This window comes from Calidris pugnax, unplaced genomic scaffold, assembly GCF_001431845.1.
Source record: "Calidris pugnax isolate Ruff unplaced genomic scaffold, ASM143184v1 scaffold171, whole genome shotgun sequence".
NCBI lineage: Eukaryota > Metazoa > Chordata > Aves > Charadriiformes > Scolopacidae > Calidris > Calidris pugnax.
This window is the reverse complement of record NW_015091064.1, coordinates 7,120,042-7,141,739: the sequence shown is the minus strand read 5'-3', so window position 1 is coordinate 7,141,739 and position 21,698 is coordinate 7,120,042. Positions and strand designations below refer to the sequence as shown.

Below are 21,698 nucleotides of genomic sequence, written 5' to 3'. Positions count from 1 at the left end.
GTCTGGATGTCAGACATTCTGCACGAAGCCTTGATGTTAATTACTGTGTAATATAGTAAAGTCACCATTTTAATGGTTTTTCTCTTTGCACCTTTCTTGGTTTTAAATCTTTGTGTGTCAAAATGGCAAGAGGAGCAAACTAGAATTCAAAACTTTCACTTTTATAAGACTTTACTGTTAAAAATGCCTTCAAGCGAGGTGTTTTCAAGCAGTGAATTTTTTCCTGTTTGAACAGAAGAACAAGAACGTGCCACTAATCTGCAGCGGGTTGAATTTTAAGTGATTGAACTGTCGAGGCATGGAACGCCGGGTGAAAAAGGGCTGGGGCCGTGTCTCGCAGGGGATTCACTAGTCACGTCAGAGCTGAGGGTTGTTCTGTGGCAGAACTGTGTGTGCCAAAATAATGGAAGTTTAAATGAGTGAACAGTGGAGATCAGATGAGCGAGTACAGCCATGGGCTGGAAGGAAAGCGATCCTTATATTACATGCTTGTGTTTTGTAAAACACACAGAGGTGTATCCTACTGTATCAAAACTAATTGGCTAAAACATTGGGGATCGGGCTCTTGTCAGCCTATGACCACTCAAGCACATTTAAGAAGAAAACCATTCCTTGCTTTGTGTATTTCCTCTCTCTTCCCTCCAATCCCACTGATTATTAAGTAGCAATAAATAGCAGTGATTATTTTGTCTAACTGAAATCTGAGGGACAATGGTTTAATTCTTTCTCTCGCCTTTTATTTGTGTCTGCTGTTTAGTCTCAAATCTCCTTGTAAGCAGTAAAGCTGTCAGGGTGAAGTGGGCATCGGAAGGTGAGCGGCAAGTGTAGATCTCTGGCTTATAGAAATGACAGTTCCCATTTAGCTCGTGGAGATAGAAGCACCTCTTTGTCGTCTGTAATTGCTTTTGCCCGGATGAGAAGTTCCCAGGTTCCAGGGGGTAAAATTCTGCAACAGAAGAGCCTTGGATGTGATTAATTTGCAGCACTGTGTGTTGGCAGTACATAGAGCAAGAGGCCAAAAGATAAAATGATGGGAAGCCAACCTGTTCTCCCAGCTGAGTTAGCTATGGCGTGCTGGGATTAGGGGAATCCTGATTGAGTTCAGTAATTAGGATAACTTCACTTCCCTGAATGTCATTCTAGCGCAACTGCTACATCTTCTCTTTTGAGAAAGCTTTTAAAGGAAATTTGTTTTGCCTGCATTGACAGACCTGCAAAGTAGAGTTAAAAATAACCGCTTTGCAATTTAAAGACATGTAGTTTCGGGAACCGGATGTGTTTAACCTTCTGAAATATTTGCATTTCACAAGTTGTAGTAGTACAGTTTCATAAAGCAGTGCCCTTTTCAAATGACTGTAACAGCAGTGACTGCGTAAAATTGCTTTTGATAATAGGGGAGAAACATGAGCAAGAAGCTTGTATTGAAAAAATCCACTCATTTTTATTAGCTGCTTGCCATCCTTCTTTCCTAAATTAAAATGAATAGCATGATATTATTTTTTCCTGTGTATGTTTAGTCACCTTCTCATATAGTGCATGGACAAACACACTATTTTGAGCACAAGACTGGACCAACTAGTGTCAGTAAATAACTTTCATGAGATCAGTAATAGCTGAAATGTTACTTTCAACTTGTAACTGGGGGAAGAGGAATTGTCCAGAAGGTCTGGTCACCAAGATGCATGTATGGTGTGAAAAAATAGTTTGTTCTCCTCACTCAGTTTATGGAGGTAGGGAATTCTAAGTACCTATGTCTTCCACATCTCATGAATTATTTGGCTCTGTGAAGTGGGAGTTAAAACTGGGGCTTTGTATACTGTAACAAAACAGTTAAATTCAAAATTCTTCTTCTATTACAGTTCACAAGTTATTTCTTTTTTCAATGTGTGGATTTTTATTTGTTTGTCACTTAAGTATCAGCGTTGATCTATGTCTTGGCCATCACATAAATATAGTTTTCAGAACTTTGTTTTTAACCTTGGCCTAACATGCTGTGTACTTTCATTAGCCAGCCATGATGCCAGCTGCTTTTATAACTATTTTTATTGTTTCCGTCAGGAAAAAGCAGACCATTTTATTTCTGCTTCAATTTCAAGATGGGTTTTTCATGTTGTGGCATGTAGTTTTCTTAAGAAATATAGTTGACCATTAATTCCAATTAACTAATAAAAATATTTAATTTTTTTTGCAGGAGATGATCAGGTGGAGAGAAAAGGTCAAGTTTTAATACTTTTAGTGGAACAAGCTCTCAGTTTCCAGGACTACAAAGCAGCCAGTATGCATTGTCAGGAGCTCATGACCACAGGTGAAGTGAAATGGGGGTGGTGTGGGGTGATGGTAGTGGAAATCTGAGTTCTGACCCTTGGCTTACTGTGAAGGATGGTGCCTCAGATTTGTCCCTTTAATTCAAAAATCAATTACATCTTGTTTGTGGAACTCAGCTGACATCAGCCTGGCAAATGTAGGAGGCAGGTGGTTTGAAAGAAGAAATCCTGTTGTCACAGAGGAGGAACTCCACGTACTTATGGAACTACAAAATACTTAGGCCATTATGGCTTCTGGAGCAATGTTGCTCTTTTTCTAAATCAGTTTGCTTCACTGATATATCTCAACTGAAGCTGCAAACTGTCATTCAGATAATCCTTTATTTTTTGCATCAGAAGCTCAAAATACATCCCAGTAGAGATTCCATTTTCAATTTGTTGTGTTGTTTAAATCCCTTTACTATGTTTCGGTATTATGTTTGTGTTAATGAATGTTCATGTTTAGCACTGTTGAGATTAAACATCTGTGTTAATATTCATTACACATACATAGTCATGTTTCTTTGTAAAGTTCTTGAGGGAAACATCTTTCAATATCTTTCTTAAGATGTGTTTAGTTTGCAAAAGTTAATTCATGTAGTGTAGAATCTTTCTCTGCAATTGCCATCCCACTTGTTCATCTCTAGAAAGAATTATAAGAAAATAAAATTTTGTCAGCCATCTGGGTAGGAGTCTTGTATTTAGTAACAGTATTATAGGCTGTAATAATAAGTTGCTATTTGTTTCTTACATAATTGTGTGCACGTTATAAAAGACAGTTCAGGTATCTTTAGCCTGGGTCTAGACTTTGGAGAGACATTTGCCAGGTCCGTTTGGCTATCTTCAAACTTAATTTCTTGGCTTTCTGACAAAACGTGTGTGATGTATAGGAGCTGAGGAGCTAAGGTGACAGCCAGATTCCTGTAATCTCCTCCTAATGCAGGAAAAATGGATCCTAGCTGTTTGTGATCATTCTTTTGCAAGACAAAAACATGCAAATGTTTTTTGCCATATGTAATGCACAAATACATGGAATGGAGATGTACACAAGAATTCCTGTGTGTAATAAGATAGTTACTGAACCTTCAGACATGTAACCTTAGGGAGCTTTTCTGTATGCCTCTGGGAACCACAATTTCTTGGTCTTTCTACACTGTACACCTTTCAAACAGGTGACTGTGGCTAGTAGGAATGTGCAGGTCTCCTAGATATCTACCTTTCTATTAAAACTCTTAAAATATTTGTGTTTATGTTATTTGTATGTATGAGGGTATGAGTGGATGTAAATGATACATAAGTGTTAAGATACTAAGGAAGATGGGATTTGTTTCTTTGGCTCTTGTTTCTACTGTGGGATTGAGAGGGGGAACTTTGAGATGAATTGAAGTTCTTTGAATATAATTCAGTGATTTTTTTTTTTTTTTTTTATTTGTCACACAATAGCATATTTTTTAAGTATTAACTTTTCAGTATTACATGACCTTGAGTAGATTAGTTTTTTTTTTTTTTTTTTTTTTTTTCTTGCAGCTGCTCCAGTAAGGTGTTTAATATTATTCTCTGAAGTAGTTATAATTTTCGTATTGCAATATGTCAAAATACTGTGTGTAGGTTTACAGCTGCCTATTGTACTGATATCTACAATATGATAATAATGAATCTTCTATGCATTTGGTCAATCTAAAGCTGGGTTACGTCTGTTCTGTGGAGCCTTTATGGTTCCTTTCTCGGAGGATGTTAAGCATTTGCAGAAATGCCACGTGCCCTCCTTTATCTCATTCAGCAAGAATTATGCAGCATCTTCCTACCAACCTCAGAAGTATGTTTGTGTCCCTGTGTAGGTTACTGGAAAAGCTGGGAAGTGTGCAGTCAGCTGGGGCAGGCAGAAGGCTACCATGATTTGGGGATGCGTCAGGAGCTCCTGGCTTTTGCTCTGACACACTGTCCCCCAAGTGCCATCGAGGCGTTGCTGGGAGTGAGCAGTGCATTGCAAACCCAGGTAGGTGTTTCTCAAACTTCTTTCATGCAAGTTCAGTGCTTGGCAAAGTAAAGGGGACTTGTGCTCATTTAGTTTGTTCCCCTAAGTCCCACCCCCCAACAATTTTAAATTTGTTCTACTCCATTTTTATGCTTTCACTGTTATATTTCAACAACTGGGGTCTCTTTATAGGCATTTTTGTATGATGAATTGGCTTCTCACATAGAAGTGTAATTGTATTCTCTATCTTAAGTACTCTTAATTTCTTAATTTATTGCCTGATTTAAACGTTTTATTTGCAAATGCAGTTAAATGGGTGTTTTTCAGTGTTTTCCAGGTGTTTACACCCTGTAATGCAACTTCATGAAATGCCCAGATAAACGTCTATTAAATGTTTATTCTTACATTTTTATGATCTCTACCCAATATACAATAAAATTCTTTTCTCACTGATTTCAACCACGTAATAGTTTTAACAACTACAGCAGGTGTTATGTGAGAGACATCTTTTTTAACTCTGCAATGACTGATTTCTTAATAGAGTCAGATCTTAGGTGTTCAGCTGATTATATTGTATTTGTGAGAACATGTAACTGTGGCATTTAAATACAAGTTATGGCAAGATGACATAGCAAAACTTTGAAAAGTTTCATTTAAAACTGCAGTGCAGTAATTTAGGTTGTCAAAATGTTAAATTTCCACTCAGTGTAATTGGCTTGGCCTACATACTATTACTTATTATATTTGCCTTAGTTGTCAAAGAGGTCATAATGTTCATAGATTTATCTTTGTGTAATAAAAAGATCTGAGAGGGCTTGCATTCTGTGCCTGAAGAATGGGGGAGAAGGGAGCAGTGGCTACAGTAAAAATGCAGTAGATTAAGGCAGCTGCAAGTGCGTAGCCTTTTGCTTTATGGAACTGCTTATATAGCAACGTGTGTGAGAAAAACTTGTTTACCCCCTTATGTGCCTATATCTGGAATTAGAATTTGAAGTATTTTGGCACTGTAAGTCAGAATTTGTTAGACTCTCTATGAATTCACTGTCTCATTCCTTCTAAAGGCTTTGTACCCTGTTAGTTGCAGTCTGTGCAGCTGCTCAGCCGCTGGCTGTTACCCTCTTGCATCCCCACTTCTCCAAGGGAAAAGCTTCTCTGTCTTCTCCATTCTCAAAACTTGGGACTCAATTTGTTGCTCAGGTTTCTTCGATAATGCAGTATCATTTGTAGCAGAAGTTCAGTGATGAATAATTTGGTATTTGCCCTAGGAAGCCAAACCCAAGTCATGATTTCTGTTAAACCTTATTTAATCAGTTTCTTCTGCGATTACTTTCTTCATAAACTAAGCATAAGCTTTTCAGCTCATGTTTCTTAATGGTCCTACATGTTTGGTCCAAGCACTCTGTCTTTTTATGTGGATAGATGCGAAAAATATTTATCAGAAGCACATGCTGACCTCGTGATATATTCAAGTGTTTGTGGACCTTCCATCAGTTCTATGGCCTGTGGAAATTTTGCTCATAACACTATTATCGTGTGTAACATTTGCTTCTGTTGAGTTGCCCAACTCCTCAGAGGCACAGTTCAGGCAATAGATGTTTTTCATGGAAGATCTTTAGCCTACGTAGTACAGCAGGGTGCATATAATTGAAAAAAATAATAATTCTATTGCCTGAAAAATAGCAAAAAAAGTCACAGAGAACGGAGGGTCATTTCATCCAGGGACTACAGCAGTGAGAGGATATCGAAGGTACCTATGTGTTCTCCCTGTCTTTCTCTGCACTCGAGTTTTTCTATCATGGAAGCTTTTAGCCCTTTCTAGGGTTTCCTTATGACATCAGTCATAATTCTTACATTTGATTGTTTGACTAGTAAGAAAGTATATTTATTTTGATTTACAGATTCTTTACCAGGCTGTGAATTACCAGTTTCTTCCTTCAGAAGGAGGTGAGAATGTAAATATCTCAGGACATTCTTCTTTGATCAGTAAAGATATAGAGGTAAGCTTTAAAGGGAGTTTTATGAATTAATGATTGTGTTCCATATTATGCTGAAGAGATGAACTTGAGTTTTTAGCAACAGTTACCTGTTTACTAGATAAAATGCACAATATTAAATAATTATGCTAATTTCTGTTCTTAAATTGTTTTAAAATCAAGGTTCTGCTTATATATACTGTTCTGATTTTTTTTGTTGTTGCTTCTTCCTACGCAGTTTTAGTACTGTAGAGAAAAAAACACAAACCCAGAGGCAGGGGAAGAGGAAAGTGCAACAGAACTTAATACAATAAAATATATAAATGTTGGTTTGATTTTTTTTTTTTTTGATCTGTCCCAATTGCAAAGCAAGACATTTGAAAATAAACCTGAGCTATGTATTTAATTTAAAAATGTGCTGAATTAAACTTATTTTTCCCTTTGTTCTCTGCATGATGAAGTTTATGACTTCTTTGCCATTTTATAATTTTCATATATTGCATGTGAAATTATTTTTGTGTTTAAGATCAGAAGGAACATTGGAAGTAGAGGTAGGGCAGCAGGAAAAAAGTCTACAGTTATTCTTTCTACTTTACATGTTTATTGTTTTTTACAAAGTAAGCATGTACATTTACAATTGCAAGTACATTTCTCTCATTAAAGAAGATGTAATAATGGATTTATGAAAGAAAGGAGTGTCTTTTTCATCCTCTTCAGAGTGGAAAATTCTAAATTTAATGTATTTTTTTTTCCTTTGTTTTGTGTTTAATTGACGTTTTCCATAGGTGGTAAGCAGATTGAAGCAGGGCAAAAATCTTAAAGAAATACATAAAAGAATAGAGAAAGAAAGAAAAGAGGTGGTTCATGTTGTATAGTCTGGCTTTTTGAGAAAAGTAACTGAATTGCAGCCTCCTTAGTGTCATTATACCCAAGGGGAATTTTTACCAATTACAGCTGTAGGTGGAACACGCCACTCTTTGCCTTTGGGGTGTTTAACACCATGTGGCTTAAAAACCCACAACGCTCCTTTATGTTATTGGAATGAGAAGGGGCAACTTCTATGTTCATGTCTCGTGTATGTTTATTTATATATGTGTAGGCATACATGCATACTTCGTAAATGCATATGTAAACATATGTATATATATTTGCATACATAAAAAAATAAGTGGGCAGGAAAGTAAAACAGCACTGAAAACAGCGGTCAAAGGAAGAGAGCGAAACACTTTCTCTGCTAAAATCATTGATGTGAGGAACAGGTCTGTTCACTGGCGTGAATGCGTTTTATTTTCTGGAAATTGGCAAACGAATCTGAGAGATGCTTATGAAATGTAGAACCTTCTGATGTGGGTGTGGATACATATGTTTACAATATTTTAATGGATATAACAAATTTGTCATGCATCACCTTTTATATGCTGTAGTGCTATAAACTGTATGTTGTGACGGAACGATTACACGTTGCATATAAATGATTCAAAAATTTATTCAAGGGTTTATCAGAGTTAACTCCCTCTAGTGTGAGTTATCACACTAAACTCACTAATTAACTTCATTATCAATTCAATTTGGATATCTAAAGCAATTTTCGTTATGCTGAGGAATTCACATTAGGAAATGATCCATTCATGTGTTCTCTAATGTATCTTTCCTCCCACCCCCCTCATTCCCTCCACCCCCCTTAGTTGTGGTTTGTTGGTTGGTTCTTTAGAATTGGAAGTAGGCAAAGAGTTGCCCTGGCCAGTCTCTGTGTTGCTGCATTAAGTGTTTTTTTTCTTCCTGTTTCAGTACAGCTTCTTGGCACGTCATATTTCAGGCTGTTACACTATGAAATGAGTTCTGTATATTTGCTAATTCTTTTTGTTCTCTCCCAGGTGACTTAATAGGGATTTATAGCTTCTTTCATTTCTTGCAATGACACAGGAGGAAACATAGCCAAGAATTTAGTCACTGTATAACCCTTCTTTTGTTACAGACGCCTGAAATGTTAGAAAAGCAATATATTCAATAACTCAGTTTCTCTGACTTTACTGAATCCCATAACTGCAATTCCCATAGTTCCACTTCGGCTAATTCCTCGTGCTTCACCTTCATTGTCTTGCACAGAATTTCAGTTTCTTCAAAGAAAAAACAAACTATAAGATTTTTCTTTATGCTTTCTTTTTTGCTTATGTTGTGATTAAATTACAGAACCCTTTTCTCAACAAGTCAACAAATGTTCTTCTTTCTCACTTATTGATACCTTTTCAAATTGGTACTCTAAATGTAATTTTCCTTATCTTGACTTGGCAAAGCTTCTAGCATATATGTTTGGGCATCCCTTTCTCTATTGCATTAAAAACACCTCTTTGTAACTACATAAATTTTTCCTTTCAAAGCTTTAGTGACCTTTTTTTTACCTTCTCTTACCTTTGTCTAGTATTGAATCATGAGTCGCTGCTGCCATTTTTTTTTTCATTATACCAACCTGCAACACCAGCTGGTCATGATTGCCAATCATTCTTCTCTTGATGAGCTCCTCTCTAGAGATGTCTAGAAACTAATTTCATTTTTGTTGTTTTAAGTTTTTCCTCTGAAACTTTTTTCTTATGAAACTTGCAGAAATCTTGGTAGCAGCTGGCTGCATATCTTCACAGATTGCGTAGAAATGTGGTGTTTAACATTGCTGTCTTAAAACATCTATTATATGTACTTAAAACATGCATTATGTTTGTTATAAATAAAGTCATTATCTTTTTACATAACTGAATGCAAAAATTTAATTACAGTAAAGTGGCACATCAGCACCAGAAAAATTTGCAGTTTCCTTGAAACCGAACTCTTTGATAGGAGAGCGGACATAATATCTAGAGGGGAGTATCTTCAAATTCTAGAAGGGATTTTGTTAAATGTTCCTTAAAGAAAATAAAATTTCCCATTAACAGAGCATTAGCAGCTTCTTTGCTTCTGTGTTTTTCCCAAACACTAGATCTGGGAAAAGACAGGATCTTTTAAAACATTTGTGTATGTTTAATTGGTATGTCATGCTTTTTTATCCCTGCTGGTTAGAAATGATTAGGAAATATTGTATTTATGGCATGTATATATTATTGTGTTCTATTTATGTGGAAACTCTTCCACCTTGAGTCTTTGGGACTTCAGGGCAAAAATAATGCTCCAGCTGCTGTTTCAAAGAGTTGTGACTTATTTATTTATTTAATTTTTGTTATGCAATTAACTGGAGCTGTGTTTTGTGGTTTAGTATATGTACTGGGGTTTATTCTGTAATAACTAAATTAGAATTCTTCTTATAAGAAGAGGTAACTCTAATTCCTGAAGGAATTGTGTTCATTTACAGTGTCACTGAACTCTTGTGCAGAGAAGGAGAAAAATCTCAGCGTGGAACTCTATATGTGCGCTATTTAAACTCCTGTTGTAGGCAATGAAGATCCAGTCAATGGTGCATAGAGAACAATGCAGTTAATTAGCCATTAGGTGCTTGATTCCGTTACTTAATCATAGCTAACAGCAATTTGAGGTACTCTAAGTTATCCTCCTGTCCTTTAGCTACTGACCCCAGAAGTCTAGGTCCTCTGTCAGATCTACAAGTGTTAATCAGAGTCCTTAATTACTTCTATATCTCTCAGACAGTCATCAAAGCTTATGTTTAAGCAGCTGAATCAAATGCATTGTGTATGCTTAAAGCTGGGTTACTTTCTTTGGTTCCAGTGACATTAGAGTCCTAATAAGAGCTTAAACATCCATTGACACCCGAATTTTAGTGTTGTCATCTTGAGCTGAATCTTTTCCATAGTCTCTCATCTAGTGTCTGCTTTATCTAGGACTGGAGTTTTCAATTAGGCTGGTTCATTAACTGTAACATACAATGCAAAGAAAAAAACCAAAACCTAAAAAAAAACCAACCCAAACCTCTCCAACGTAAACATAGATTAAACATGAATAGTTATGTAAAAAATACTATTTTAAATTATTCTTTTCCAATGGGAATACCAAAAAGTGGAAAAGAAAAAGGAAAGTTAATGCTTTAATTCTTGATGTTCTGTTTTATGAACAGAATCTCTTGTACCTCACTTTTTCTTCATAATCTTAATGCATAATGACTATTAATCCATAAAGTGTATACAATGCATGGTTTATTTCGCACATTTTGATCCTTGCATCTCCACTAATTGTCATTAAAGACCAAAAAAGAAAAAAATTCCATGTTTCAGGTGTTCTAATTTATTACTCTCTTCTGTCGCTTATGTAAAAATTGTTGGTTTTGTTGTTTGTCCTTGTGTTAGACTGTTTGATATTATATAGATGTGTAAATATGAGCATATGTATGTATATAAATATTTTAGTTGTTGTTTTAGAATATCTTGATAATTCAGAATTTGTTGGCTTTTTTTTACATCGATTTAGATTCATACAAAATTTTAAGATGCTAATTTAGGATTAACTTATTTTAACATCTAACAACTTATTAGTTGTTGGTGCTGTTTCTTTTGTCAGAAGTGCTTGCTTTTATAAAGGATATTAGAAAGAAATAATATAAGAAAATAACTTCTCTCAAACACTTGTCAAAACTTTCAAACTATAACTTCTTCCTGAAGATACAATTAAGGGATTAAAGTTGTCTTCGTAAAGTGAGACCTCCAACAGTCTCTAAGGAATCATTTATTTTATGAGAGATTGATTCAGGATAGCAAAAAGTTATAGCCTTAAAGTGTTGTTGTTCCAGGTACACAGAGGAATGTCTTTTTAGAAAACAGAATTCTTATTTGTGCAGAAAAGTCTGTAATTACTCGTATTATGAGTTGAAATGCTTTTTAGAAAAAGTCAATAGTTTATCTGATAGCTGTAGAGCTCTAGGAGCATACACACCAGCATATAATTAGCCCGTTAGTTTTCACACTACTGAAGAAGGTTTATTTTAAAAAAATGGATTATGCTCAAGTGCAGTTGAGAACTTGGGGAGGGATTTTTTTTTTCTGGTTCTGTTTTGTTTGGGTTTATTTTTTACCCATAGAGAATCAGTTTAATGTCCTGCAGTGTCTCCTTGAAAAGGAGGCAGAGAGAAGAATTAGTATGAAAGATTTTTGTAATTTAAATGCTATATACAGAATACTAAGTACCAAGACTGGTTTATTTAGAAAAAACAACACACAAACAAGAAATTCTCCTCTACCCCACCAAGCCACCAGACCTAGGATTTTCTTTTGCTTTTTACTTTTCAGAGGAGTAAAAATCCTGGCTTGTTCTACTTGGCCTGTTCTTACTTCATTTGGTTAAGTGAGAGCTGAAATTTCCAGTTTAGCCAATCGGTTCATTCGTGGTGCATCTATGAAATGCAGAATATCATTTCAGAAAAGACTGAAAAAAATGCTGAAGCCTTAATGGAAAGAAGGTCTTAAGATCATAGAATAGAATCTTAGAATGGTTAGAGTTGGAAGGAACCATAAGGCCATCTAGTTTCAAAGCCCACTGCCATGGCCAGGGACGCCTCCCACCACACCAGGTTGCTCAAAGCCCCATCCAGCCTGGCCTTGAACACCTCCAGGGATGGGGCATCCACAGCTTCTCTGGGCAACCTGTTCCAGTGTCTCACCACCCTCACAGTGAAGAATTTCTTCATCGTATCTAGTCTAAATCTCTTTCAGTTCAAAAACCGTTAGTCCTTGTCCTGTCATTGCACTCCCTCTTAAGACAGACCTGCTACTTCACTGATCAGCTTGAGGCAGTGCTTTAAAAGGTTCTAAAACCAAATTCATCTACAGTGAAATTCTGCCATATTGCAGCTAACTTGTTTTGTCACTGAACTTACAGTGGGACATAATTCACTTGAGCATAACTTGGCATCCTTTTGCTCTGATGACTGAAGTTTTGTCGATAGTAAACTAATACCTCACAATCAGTTATAGAGGTATACATTTTTCTGTTGCAATACACTTCAGCTTATGGGGAGATGAATAATAGTTTTTAGGAATAAAACTGTTGAAATTTGCTCCATGAACGAAAATAGATTTTTTTATTGCTGAAGACAATGTGCTTATATTAGCAAGCTGATTATATATCTATGTCTACTGTGTAAGTTTTGTAAAGCATGCAATTAACACAAGCTTTTCAGGATTGGAATAACACAGATCAACCAATGTGGACGTTGTGGGTATTATTTAAATGTTTTACATGAGGGAGAGCTGGTAACAGAAGCCTCCATTTGTGGAATGTGCCTTCCAGTTGTAAGAAACATGAGTTTACTGAGACTGAGTAGAGATGTTTTGCAGGATAACATGTAGATGTGTATGTACATGTATTGCACAAGCCGTGTGGGACTGAGAATAGGCTGGGGTCTTGACTCTTTTTTGCAGTTTTTTATGTTTCCTATATTTGGTACGTTGTAAGTGCCGGCTGCAGAATTTCAAATCTTGATGATACTTTTTCACTTGGCGTGGATCTGAATGTTTACATCTCTTCGCCATTTTCCCTACTGAGAATTCAACTTAATTAATGCTACCTCTGTGCAAGTACAAGATTGTCTCTAGTATAAGCTTTCTTGAATTATTGAAGATTAATTTTAGCATGCTCCATCTCCTCATTTGTTGAGAGATCGTTATTTTAACAGAAGCATTCAACAATTATGTAAAATATTATCATTATAAACTTTTGAATTAAGAACAGCTGGTGTCTGTGGAAATGAGATTATAGTTGAATAAGGGGCAAAATGTTCTACTGATCACGCTACTCCACATTGAAACTTCTAAATCACTTTTAACTTGTCTTTTGTTTGTTTTTATGATGGCTGCTGCTTAAATTAATGATCATTAAAATATGTTATTAACATAGTGTGCCCAAACAGTAATGCATTTTGCTTTCGGTCATTAACCTAATTAAATAATGGGTCTAACACTTGCTATTGTGTGTTGGATATGCTCACAGGATGAAACCAACGTTTCCTCTAGCCAGTCTGCTGATTTGTTGTACTGGACAACATCAAAAACCATGAAGGTTTTGTCAAACACAACCATGACTACCAAAGCCATGCTGCACGCTGTCAGTGATGGGCAGTGGTGGAAGAGATCATTAACTTACCTTCGACCGTTACATGTAAGGGATTGCTGATGTGTCTCCAGGTGTTTACACCTTCAGTGATGCATTACTATAAAAGCTAGGCTTCTTTGTAGGTGTCTGATAACTGAAGATCTCAAATCAATAAATGAACTAAAAGACATTAGGGGATTGATTGCAAGCAAATCCTAATGAGAGAAGGGGTCTAGAGCTGTTTCCTTTTCTTGTTTTCTAATCTGTTTTCTCCAGCTTTCTTAGCGTAGCATAAGAAGGTATAGTTGAATTTTGGCAGAACTTCAGAACTTTGGGGAAGAAAGCACAGTGAAGTCCACTCTTTAAATACTTTTATTTTATATTCAGAATTGTTCCTTTTCAGTTTCTCTTTTCTACCTTCTCTATTTCAGTGAATTTTCTGTAATGTTTATGATACTAGCTTCTTTGGTAGTACTTTTGAACATGATTCTCTTTCTTTATTTTAAGTATATTGGACCTTATTCAGCATTGGTTTATGTAAGATGACTCCTCTCTTGCTCCCCACTGAATTCAGTAGTACTTTCATTTACTGTTGCTTCCCTTCTGAACAGCAGTTACAGACTTTTTAATGAATTCTTTTTTTTTTTTTTATGAGTAGGCTAAACTATACTTATTTTTCCCAGGGCCAAGAATTTGGAGGTGTACTAAAAAGTGGACATGGAGAAAATGCCACTGTGGAAAAGCAAGGCTGTCATCCATTTTATGAGTCTCTAATTGCTGATCCATATGTTGCAGAAGTAAGTTTCTGTTACAGAATTCTGAAGTGTTTTTTGTGGAGATCTTATAATTAATTAACAGTATGGATTTTGGATTATTTGTGTGACTTGCAAGGATTTGAAATTTTGTGCAGTAGTAGGAAAAGTTTTAGCATTAAACACAAAAGAAAGCAACTGCAGGAACCGAGGTAGATAATTGCATCTGATATAAGTGAGCTAAATATAACTGCAGGGTGTAGTGTGCATTTGTCACTTACCTGATTTTACTTCTAGTCTGAAATCAGCTATGGCTCATACCAGAACAATTCCTTGGAAAGCTTTGCAGAAGTATTGCTGAGAACACAGAAACTCACAGAAACAAAAAGTGAAGGAAAAGACCTACTTCCAACAACAGAAGGTATGGGTATGTGTATAGTATGTGTATTTACTGTATAGAGGAAATATAGGAGAATTCATGGATTGTTTTACATATGGAGAATTGCACACAATGACCTGAAGTACTGTCTGGGTATTTTGTGGGAATTGTGATCTGGTTCAACATCTTCCATTGGTAAGTAGTCTTGATAGAAGTAGCTGCAGAATTTTCAGGAGAAGTAGTATTTTTAAAAGGAGTCACTCAGTAAAGGCTAGAAACCTGCAATCTGAAAGTTGGCTTTAAATAAGCAGAAACTGATATTTGGAGAGCTGCAAAGGTATGAGCATTGTGGGACGGAAAAATTTTTGAAGGTTTTCCAAATACTACCATGTACAGATGTTTAAATGGAAACTTGCAATTGAGTGTTAATGTTATTTGTATGTATGTTTGTGTATTCACTTGTTCAGATTCTGTGCCAATTTATATGCAGATTTCAGTATTCCAGGGTCACTACAGTATTTTATTTGGTAATTAATACTTCACTGCTGCTTCTGGAATAATCAGAACTTTTTGTCTTTTTCTGAAATGTCTACGTTTTATAGGTTATGTTTAATAATTTACCTGAAACAGTTTCACTTTTAAAAAAAACACAAAAGAACACTCAAAGCCACCTATGATTGTTTGTCTTTCCTTTTGTCTGTCTCCTGCTGGTTTAAGAAATGAACTGTTTAAATATTTACATGTTGTTAGTGTCATTTGAAGGAAGATGTAATAGAGATATCTTACTCTGTGGTAAGTTCTGTTACGAAAAATGATTATATTAAATCACTTGCAATATGAGACATTTCAAGTGAGACTTTCTTCATAAGCCACACAGTTTTATTTCAACTGTTCAGTGAAAACCAACATATTTGTCCTACAGGTATATGATTCAGTAGTTTGAGATATTGTTATTTCTACAGATAATCTCTACAGTTGTAATATAATAACACTGAATTAGAAAAGGTCAGCAACAGGTTGTATAAATGGGGATGTATTCACATTTTGTTCCTTTCATGCTCTCTCAATGCAAATATAGTTTTAAATCAGTATTTACAATCTCTTTTCTTGCATGCTGAAAGCCTGTAGACTTCCAGTTCTGATTCCTGTGTCTTAAAGGAGGGGGAGGCAAGGATTAAAAAGTATTAGTTTCTTTCTTAGTGCAAATGATGTTAGTTGGCAGATCTTTGGTGATACTTCCTTTTGGTAGTCAGTAGACAAAGGCCTTACACATAAGTGTAATGTAGCTTTCTGTAAATGAATAGATTGGTAATTTCCTAATTGTAATTTATTTAGCCCTGGATTAATCCTATTGGATGGCACCTCTCCCCCTCCTTAATGCTTTACTTTATCACTTCCCTTGAAAGTCCTTATGATGAGTTAACACTTGGAGCTTGAAAATGTGCATATTAATAGCACACTGCTAAAGTTTAAAATAAGTCACGCAGATGTGATCCCCATTTATTATTCTGTGGGGTTTTTTTCCCATATTTTCAGGCTCACTCAAAGCTTTGAGAGGGCTTTGCCATATGAAACTTGAAGGGGAACATGAATTATTAGCTACTAGTAACTAACAAACATAGCAGATTTCATTTTATTTTGCTGACAAGTTTGAATCCTGTTTCTTTACTTCTAGCTGTCTTCTAGGACAGCTACAGCAGCAGGTTTCAACTCCGTTAGAATTGACAAATCTGAAAGAAGATGCAGTTCAGCAAAGGAACCCGAGATGTACTTAGCACATTATCTTAGGAGAAGGTGCAGTATGTGTCCAACTCTGATTCTCTTACTGTAGCAGTGTCGTGCTCCAGGTGTCAGGGAATGGATAAATGCTTTCCCCAGGGGCAATATGCATGATAAAACTCAAGATCATGTTTCCTGCTTCTCTTGTGGATTTTATAGGGTCACGGGCCTTGGACTTTGAATTTTCTTGTCCTTTCTATCTGGATATAGGTGGAAGACTGAGCATTTTCAAGCAAAGTGGTAACACCCATCACTTTGGGTCCAGTAAAACACTCTTTCCTTAGTTGTGCCATTGTAGTGCGTCCAGACCTAGCGTGACCAAGGCAGTGTTGTGCTTCTCTGTTTAATTACAGTTGTCTTTCTCCACGACCCTTGGGGATTTGATGGGGAGGTTGAAGATGAGATCTGGATGCAAAAAAGTGGTAACACCCATCACTTTGGGTCCAGTAAAACACTCTTTCCTTAGTTGTGCCATTGTAGTGCGTCCAGACCTAGCGTGACCAAGGCAGTGTTGTGCTTCTCTGTTTAATTACAGTTGTCTTTCTCCACGGCCCTTAGGGATTTGATGGGGAGGTTGAAGATGAGATCTGAATGCCACGTTACTACAATCAATGGCTACATTTTGTTGTAACCAGATTAGGTACTAAACTTGAAGTAAACCCAAGAAAGTCAGTCATACCTATTACTGCTTTGGAGTTTTGGAACGAAGAATAGCTTAATGTTTTCCATGATTTTGCATTTGCTTGCAGATACAGGTGTTTAACTGCAATATAGACTTCTAAGTTGAGTGAGATTTTATCACATCAAAAAGAACAATGGAAGACTCAAAGCAGGTTTTGCATTTTTTTTTCATGGAAAAAAACATGGAAAAAATGTTGAAACTTCCTAGGTATTCCAGTTTTCACAAATAAACCATTTTCTCCCCTACTTTGCCTTCCACACAGGCTTATGGCATAAAGTCCTGCACAGGTGATAAAAATTATTCATAAACCATATAATTTTTGTATGTGTGTGTTTTCGCAAGGACAGTGGCATTGTCTCTTTGCTTGTCACTGCCTGTCCTTCCTGGTTTGCCAACCCTGTAATGTTTAGTCCCTTTGGCAAATTTCAAATTTGGCAATGATCTGAAATGATACTAAGGTCCTGTAAATTTTGTGAAGATGTATGAGAGGACAGAATGGCATCCTGCTGATGTCTGTAGCCTGTAATTTGAACTCAGCCTGTTAGATATCAGAGAATGCCCATAGGTCTTCACTGGGAGACAGAAACCTGTATGAAATTAGTCTTTGTGTATACACATGTGTTTGTTTATATGTAAAGTAGGCTTGTTTGTGTATATATGTACATGGATACACAAACACATATCTGCACACAAGCACACAGAAATTATTGAACCAAGACAGGGAATGTTTTTTTCCCCAGAAGTGATGACAATGGAGGCAGGTCTTTATTTTTAATCCTTTCTGTCAACTGGGATGCCTTTATGTTGAGCTTCATGCAAGAATATGAATAAAATCATATTGTTTTCTGGCTCTGTATTGATGCCATGTTCTTTGTCATGATCGCTATCTGAAGGATGAAGATAAATTTTTGCTAGTGTGGCAGTTGTCATGTTGGAGATGTTCAGTTGGAAGAGAACCCACAATTTATGAAGTATTTCAAGGCTTTTCAGTCATTAATTTTCCAGAGAGAGGGAGAGGAGAGAAGAGCCCAAATTCTTCTTTCCCTCCTTCCAGTTTTTTCTGTTCAACTAGAGGTGGTTGTAAGAATTAGAAAGAAAGCTTGCTTGTGCTCAGAGTAGGAAATACCAATTTTGTGAACTAATTCATTAAGATTTTAATATTGCATGTTTCTAGAGTCCTGTTATTTTTGCTTGGACAGCATACAGGTTATTTTGAATGTAGCAGAAACAAGCTGTCACCAGCAAGGAAGCTATTTGAAGCGTAGAGCATAGGTGCTGTTGGACAGGCTTGTGTTTGCAGTCGGCGTGACGTATTGCCGTGTAGGCAGCCTCTGGGATGACTTGTTACATAGAAATTTGTGTTGGACAGGCTTGTGTTTGCAGTCGGCGTGACGTATTGCCATGTAGGCAGCCTCTGGGATGACTTGTCACATAGAAATTTGTTTTTTTTTTCAATCTGACTGAGGGCCAGCATGTAAATCCACTTCAGGCTGATGGCAAATTAATGGTAATCTCAAAATTGTAATTGGTCATTCAAGACTTGTATAAATCATTCTTTGGAACAAAGAATTCACTGGGGGGCTGTGTGTGTAAAGTAATCAAGTTCCTTGCCAATGTGCCCTCAGGAGTAGTCTGTGTAATGTGGGAATATAGGTATTTGAGATTCCCTTAAAATGAACAAAGAGCTAAGTTGCTGGAAGGCAGCTTCAATTGCTTGGAAGAAGAAGAAGAAGAACAATAATAATATCATAATCTCTAAAAAAGGAAACCAGAATGTTATTTTTCTGGTATACTTAAAATTCCTTATGCATTTTCTGGTCCAGATTTCAAAAGACTTGTGAAGTTTTCCCTGGAAGCCATAATTTATATTCTTTACCCACAACACTTAGTATTAAGTGTATCACGATAATTGTTATTCTGTAATTGTTAGGAACTTTTGTAGCAACCACAGTGATGCTAGACTTCAGTAGCTTCATGAAGGGCAGATCCTGTGACTGATTAACAAATCTTAGGTGCTTACATTGTGTCTTGTGTATTGATTCTCCTGTTTGTGTAATGTGAAATATGGTGTGTTTTTTAAGCAAAAAATCCCCAAGTTTGGTATCTCTAATGTAGGAAAAGCAGGTAATTTTTGTGTCAATTTTACCAGAAGTATATCTTTTTATAATCACAGTAACTATTCATTAATCCATTAATTTTGACTGTCATGCTGATATTTCTTTTTGTAGTATGTGGCAGGACCTGGCTTTGGTGTTTCACTGATCTTATTTAAAATTCATATGACACTTGCAACATTCTTTTTTTTATTATTTTTAATTAAGACAGAAATTTTTTATATGATTTATTGTGTTCAATGATAAGTGAATTAGACTCCAGGCTTGAAAAGAAGACATTTTGTATCATTGCTTAGGGTGGTATCTTCGAATGCTTACAACGTTACATTGCTGCCTTGATTTTACAAGCAGAAGATTTGCTTGTCATAAATCGGTACAGGTGATATTTTAGTGGCTTTGTTTAGCATCTGTCACTGCGTGGTCTCATTCTTGTTTGGTTAATGCATCAGCCACTTTGCCTGGAAGTCAAGGTAAAGCTGTGCTGCAGTTTAATTACATATTATCTGTTTCTGGATTGCACTGATAAGTGTTTAATTAAGTATGTATAGAGTGCTTCAATTTAGTGTCTAATAAAATAAGGTTACGCTGAAAACGTTTCATTTGCTGGCTGTGAAGGCTAGATGGGTCAATAATCAAAGCTTTGTTTCTGTTCCCTATATGTTGCAGTTCTGCTACAACTGGCAAGTGATGCTTTACCAAATGATATGGCCTTGTCTCTTGCCTATCTACTTGCACTGCCACAGGTATGTTGATAGTGATTTTGTTTGTATGTTTTTGCCAGGAAGGACTATTTGTGGCATATCAGAAGTCTATAAGAAAGTGTAATTTCCTTATGGTTTTAAAAATCGAAGTCTTTGAATTCATTTAAATACAGATTTGTATAGATTGGGTTGGTGCATCCAACCCAAACACTGAACAAATGCCATTGAACTGGTTTAGGAGCATGGCACTGGCGAAAAGATACATTTTCTTACTTAAAATAGTAGTTGGGCAACCTGACTAACAGTTCTAATGTAGCTCAGAAATATGGATAATAATTTTGTGGTATAGAAGCATCAAAACTGTAGTTGGAAAATAATTTTAGCTAGGAGTTTCTGCAAGGGGAGAAAAGCATCATAATGTTGAATTATCTTTGTGTGTGTGTGTAGGTTACTGATTTACTTCTGTGCCAGAAAAACAATGTCAGAGCTATTTCTAAATCACAGCAAGTAGCTTTGTAGAAAGTTTGTGCACTTAGTGTTGTATGCTTGCTAATTCTTTCATCTAAATTAATGTTCTCTTTCTCCTAGGTGGTAGATGCCAACAAATGCTTTGAAAAGCAATTACATTCTGCGTTATCTCTCCAGCTGGCAAGTTATTACTATAGCCTGCAGATCTATGCTCGTTTGGCACCATGTTTCAAGGACAAATGCCACCCTCTCTACAGGGTTAGTACTCTTTCTTTTTAAAACCATATTCATTAATGTGTAGCATTAAAGCTATTCTAAAAAGCCAGTACATGAGTTAAGCCTGTTAAGGAGCTGATCTGACTTATACTGTGAGCAGCCTGTTAAGTTACACATAATTATTCCTCTGCAGTGCTGTAAACAGACAAGTACTTCACAATTTGTGGAAGAGTTTTTGAAGCACGGTGTCAAGTGTCATTTATAGGTAATAGCACTATCTGTCTTCAAAGTAGCTTATAAACACTGAGCAATAATGAGCATAGCCTCTGCTGTCATCTTACAATACTGATAAAATATAGTACTTCCTAGGAAGAGTCAAGTGTCCATTTAAACTGGAAAGCTGCCATTCAAAAAGCTTCCATAGCCTTCCTTAAGGTGTGTTGGTTTGTATTTTAGGTTACATATGGCTTTTTGAAAATTCATCCTCACTCATTGATGGATTTGTTGATTTCCTTTTACAGGTGTCTCTTTTTGAAGTGGCACAGCTTTGCTTCTTATTTGTCACCTGCTATTAAACCAGTTACATGGTTAAACTCTGAACTAAATCAAAGAGGTGACATATAAAGGTTTAGTAAGGCAGCAGCTGCCATTCCTACTAAGATACCCGAGTAAAAACTCTTCTTTGCCACTCCTTTCCAAATTTACACCAGTTCTTTTCTCCTGTACAGGGGAATTTGGACTGTTCAGTTTTCAGCCCAGCTCTGCATTACAGCTCAAACCACTTCTGGTCACAAGTTTTCTGAAAAAAGAGAGATCATGAACCATGAGATTCATGGTGGCGTGAGAAGAGATTTTTTTTCTTCCCATTTTCAGAATGGCTCCTGATTTACAGAGGAGTCTGTTTTGATATTTGCCCAGTTCTGCAGTTGGGCAGCCTTTCATGTTCCTGCCAATATTTGCATTCTGCTGTCTTATGCTTAGAAGCTAAAGGAAAACTTAGCCCACAACTAAAATTTGTGGAGCTTGAAAATATGTTAGTTGTGAGGAATTCATTCATTCTTTGAGCATAGGTCTACCTGCTGTAAGACACCTTTGATGGAAGAAAAGAAACTCATTTTTTTAGTTTAGCTTCTTTAGACAGTCTTATTTAATAAAAAGAGCTGTGAAGCTGTTCAAAAGAGTAAGTCTTAAGAACAGAGATGTTAAAGATTGAACTCCAATTGCTATTTGATAGGAAGTTGTTTTCCTCAATGCCATTCCGTTTGCTGTCCATGGGAATAGATCTAGCTGTGGTTTTTATTTTTGTGTTTCCTAAGAGCTTGGGGTGGGGGGGGGG

The 21,698-nt window shown here is 36.3% G+C and overlaps 1 protein-coding gene across 1 annotated transcript in view; it reads left to right on the top strand.

The window, feature by feature from the left end:
• The window catches only part of NBAS (neuroblastoma amplified sequence), a 180,092-nt gene that overhangs the window by 71,306 nt on the left and 87,088 nt on the right, over nucleotides 1-21,698 (top strand). The window contains exons 33-40 of the mRNA XM_014956881.1: nucleotides 2,192-2,305; nucleotides 4,142-4,299; nucleotides 6,177-6,275; nucleotides 13,170-13,337; nucleotides 13,955-14,068; nucleotides 14,321-14,444; nucleotides 19,644-19,720; nucleotides 20,267-20,404. Of these exons, the coding sequence (XP_014812367.1) occupies nucleotides 2,192-2,305; nucleotides 4,142-4,299; nucleotides 6,177-6,275; nucleotides 13,170-13,337; nucleotides 13,955-14,068; nucleotides 14,321-14,444; nucleotides 19,644-19,720; nucleotides 20,267-20,404 (992 nt within the window). The remainder of the gene's footprint in view (nucleotides 1-2,191; nucleotides 2,306-4,141; nucleotides 4,300-6,176; nucleotides 6,276-13,169; nucleotides 13,338-13,954; nucleotides 14,069-14,320; nucleotides 14,445-19,643; nucleotides 19,721-20,266; nucleotides 20,405-21,698) is intronic.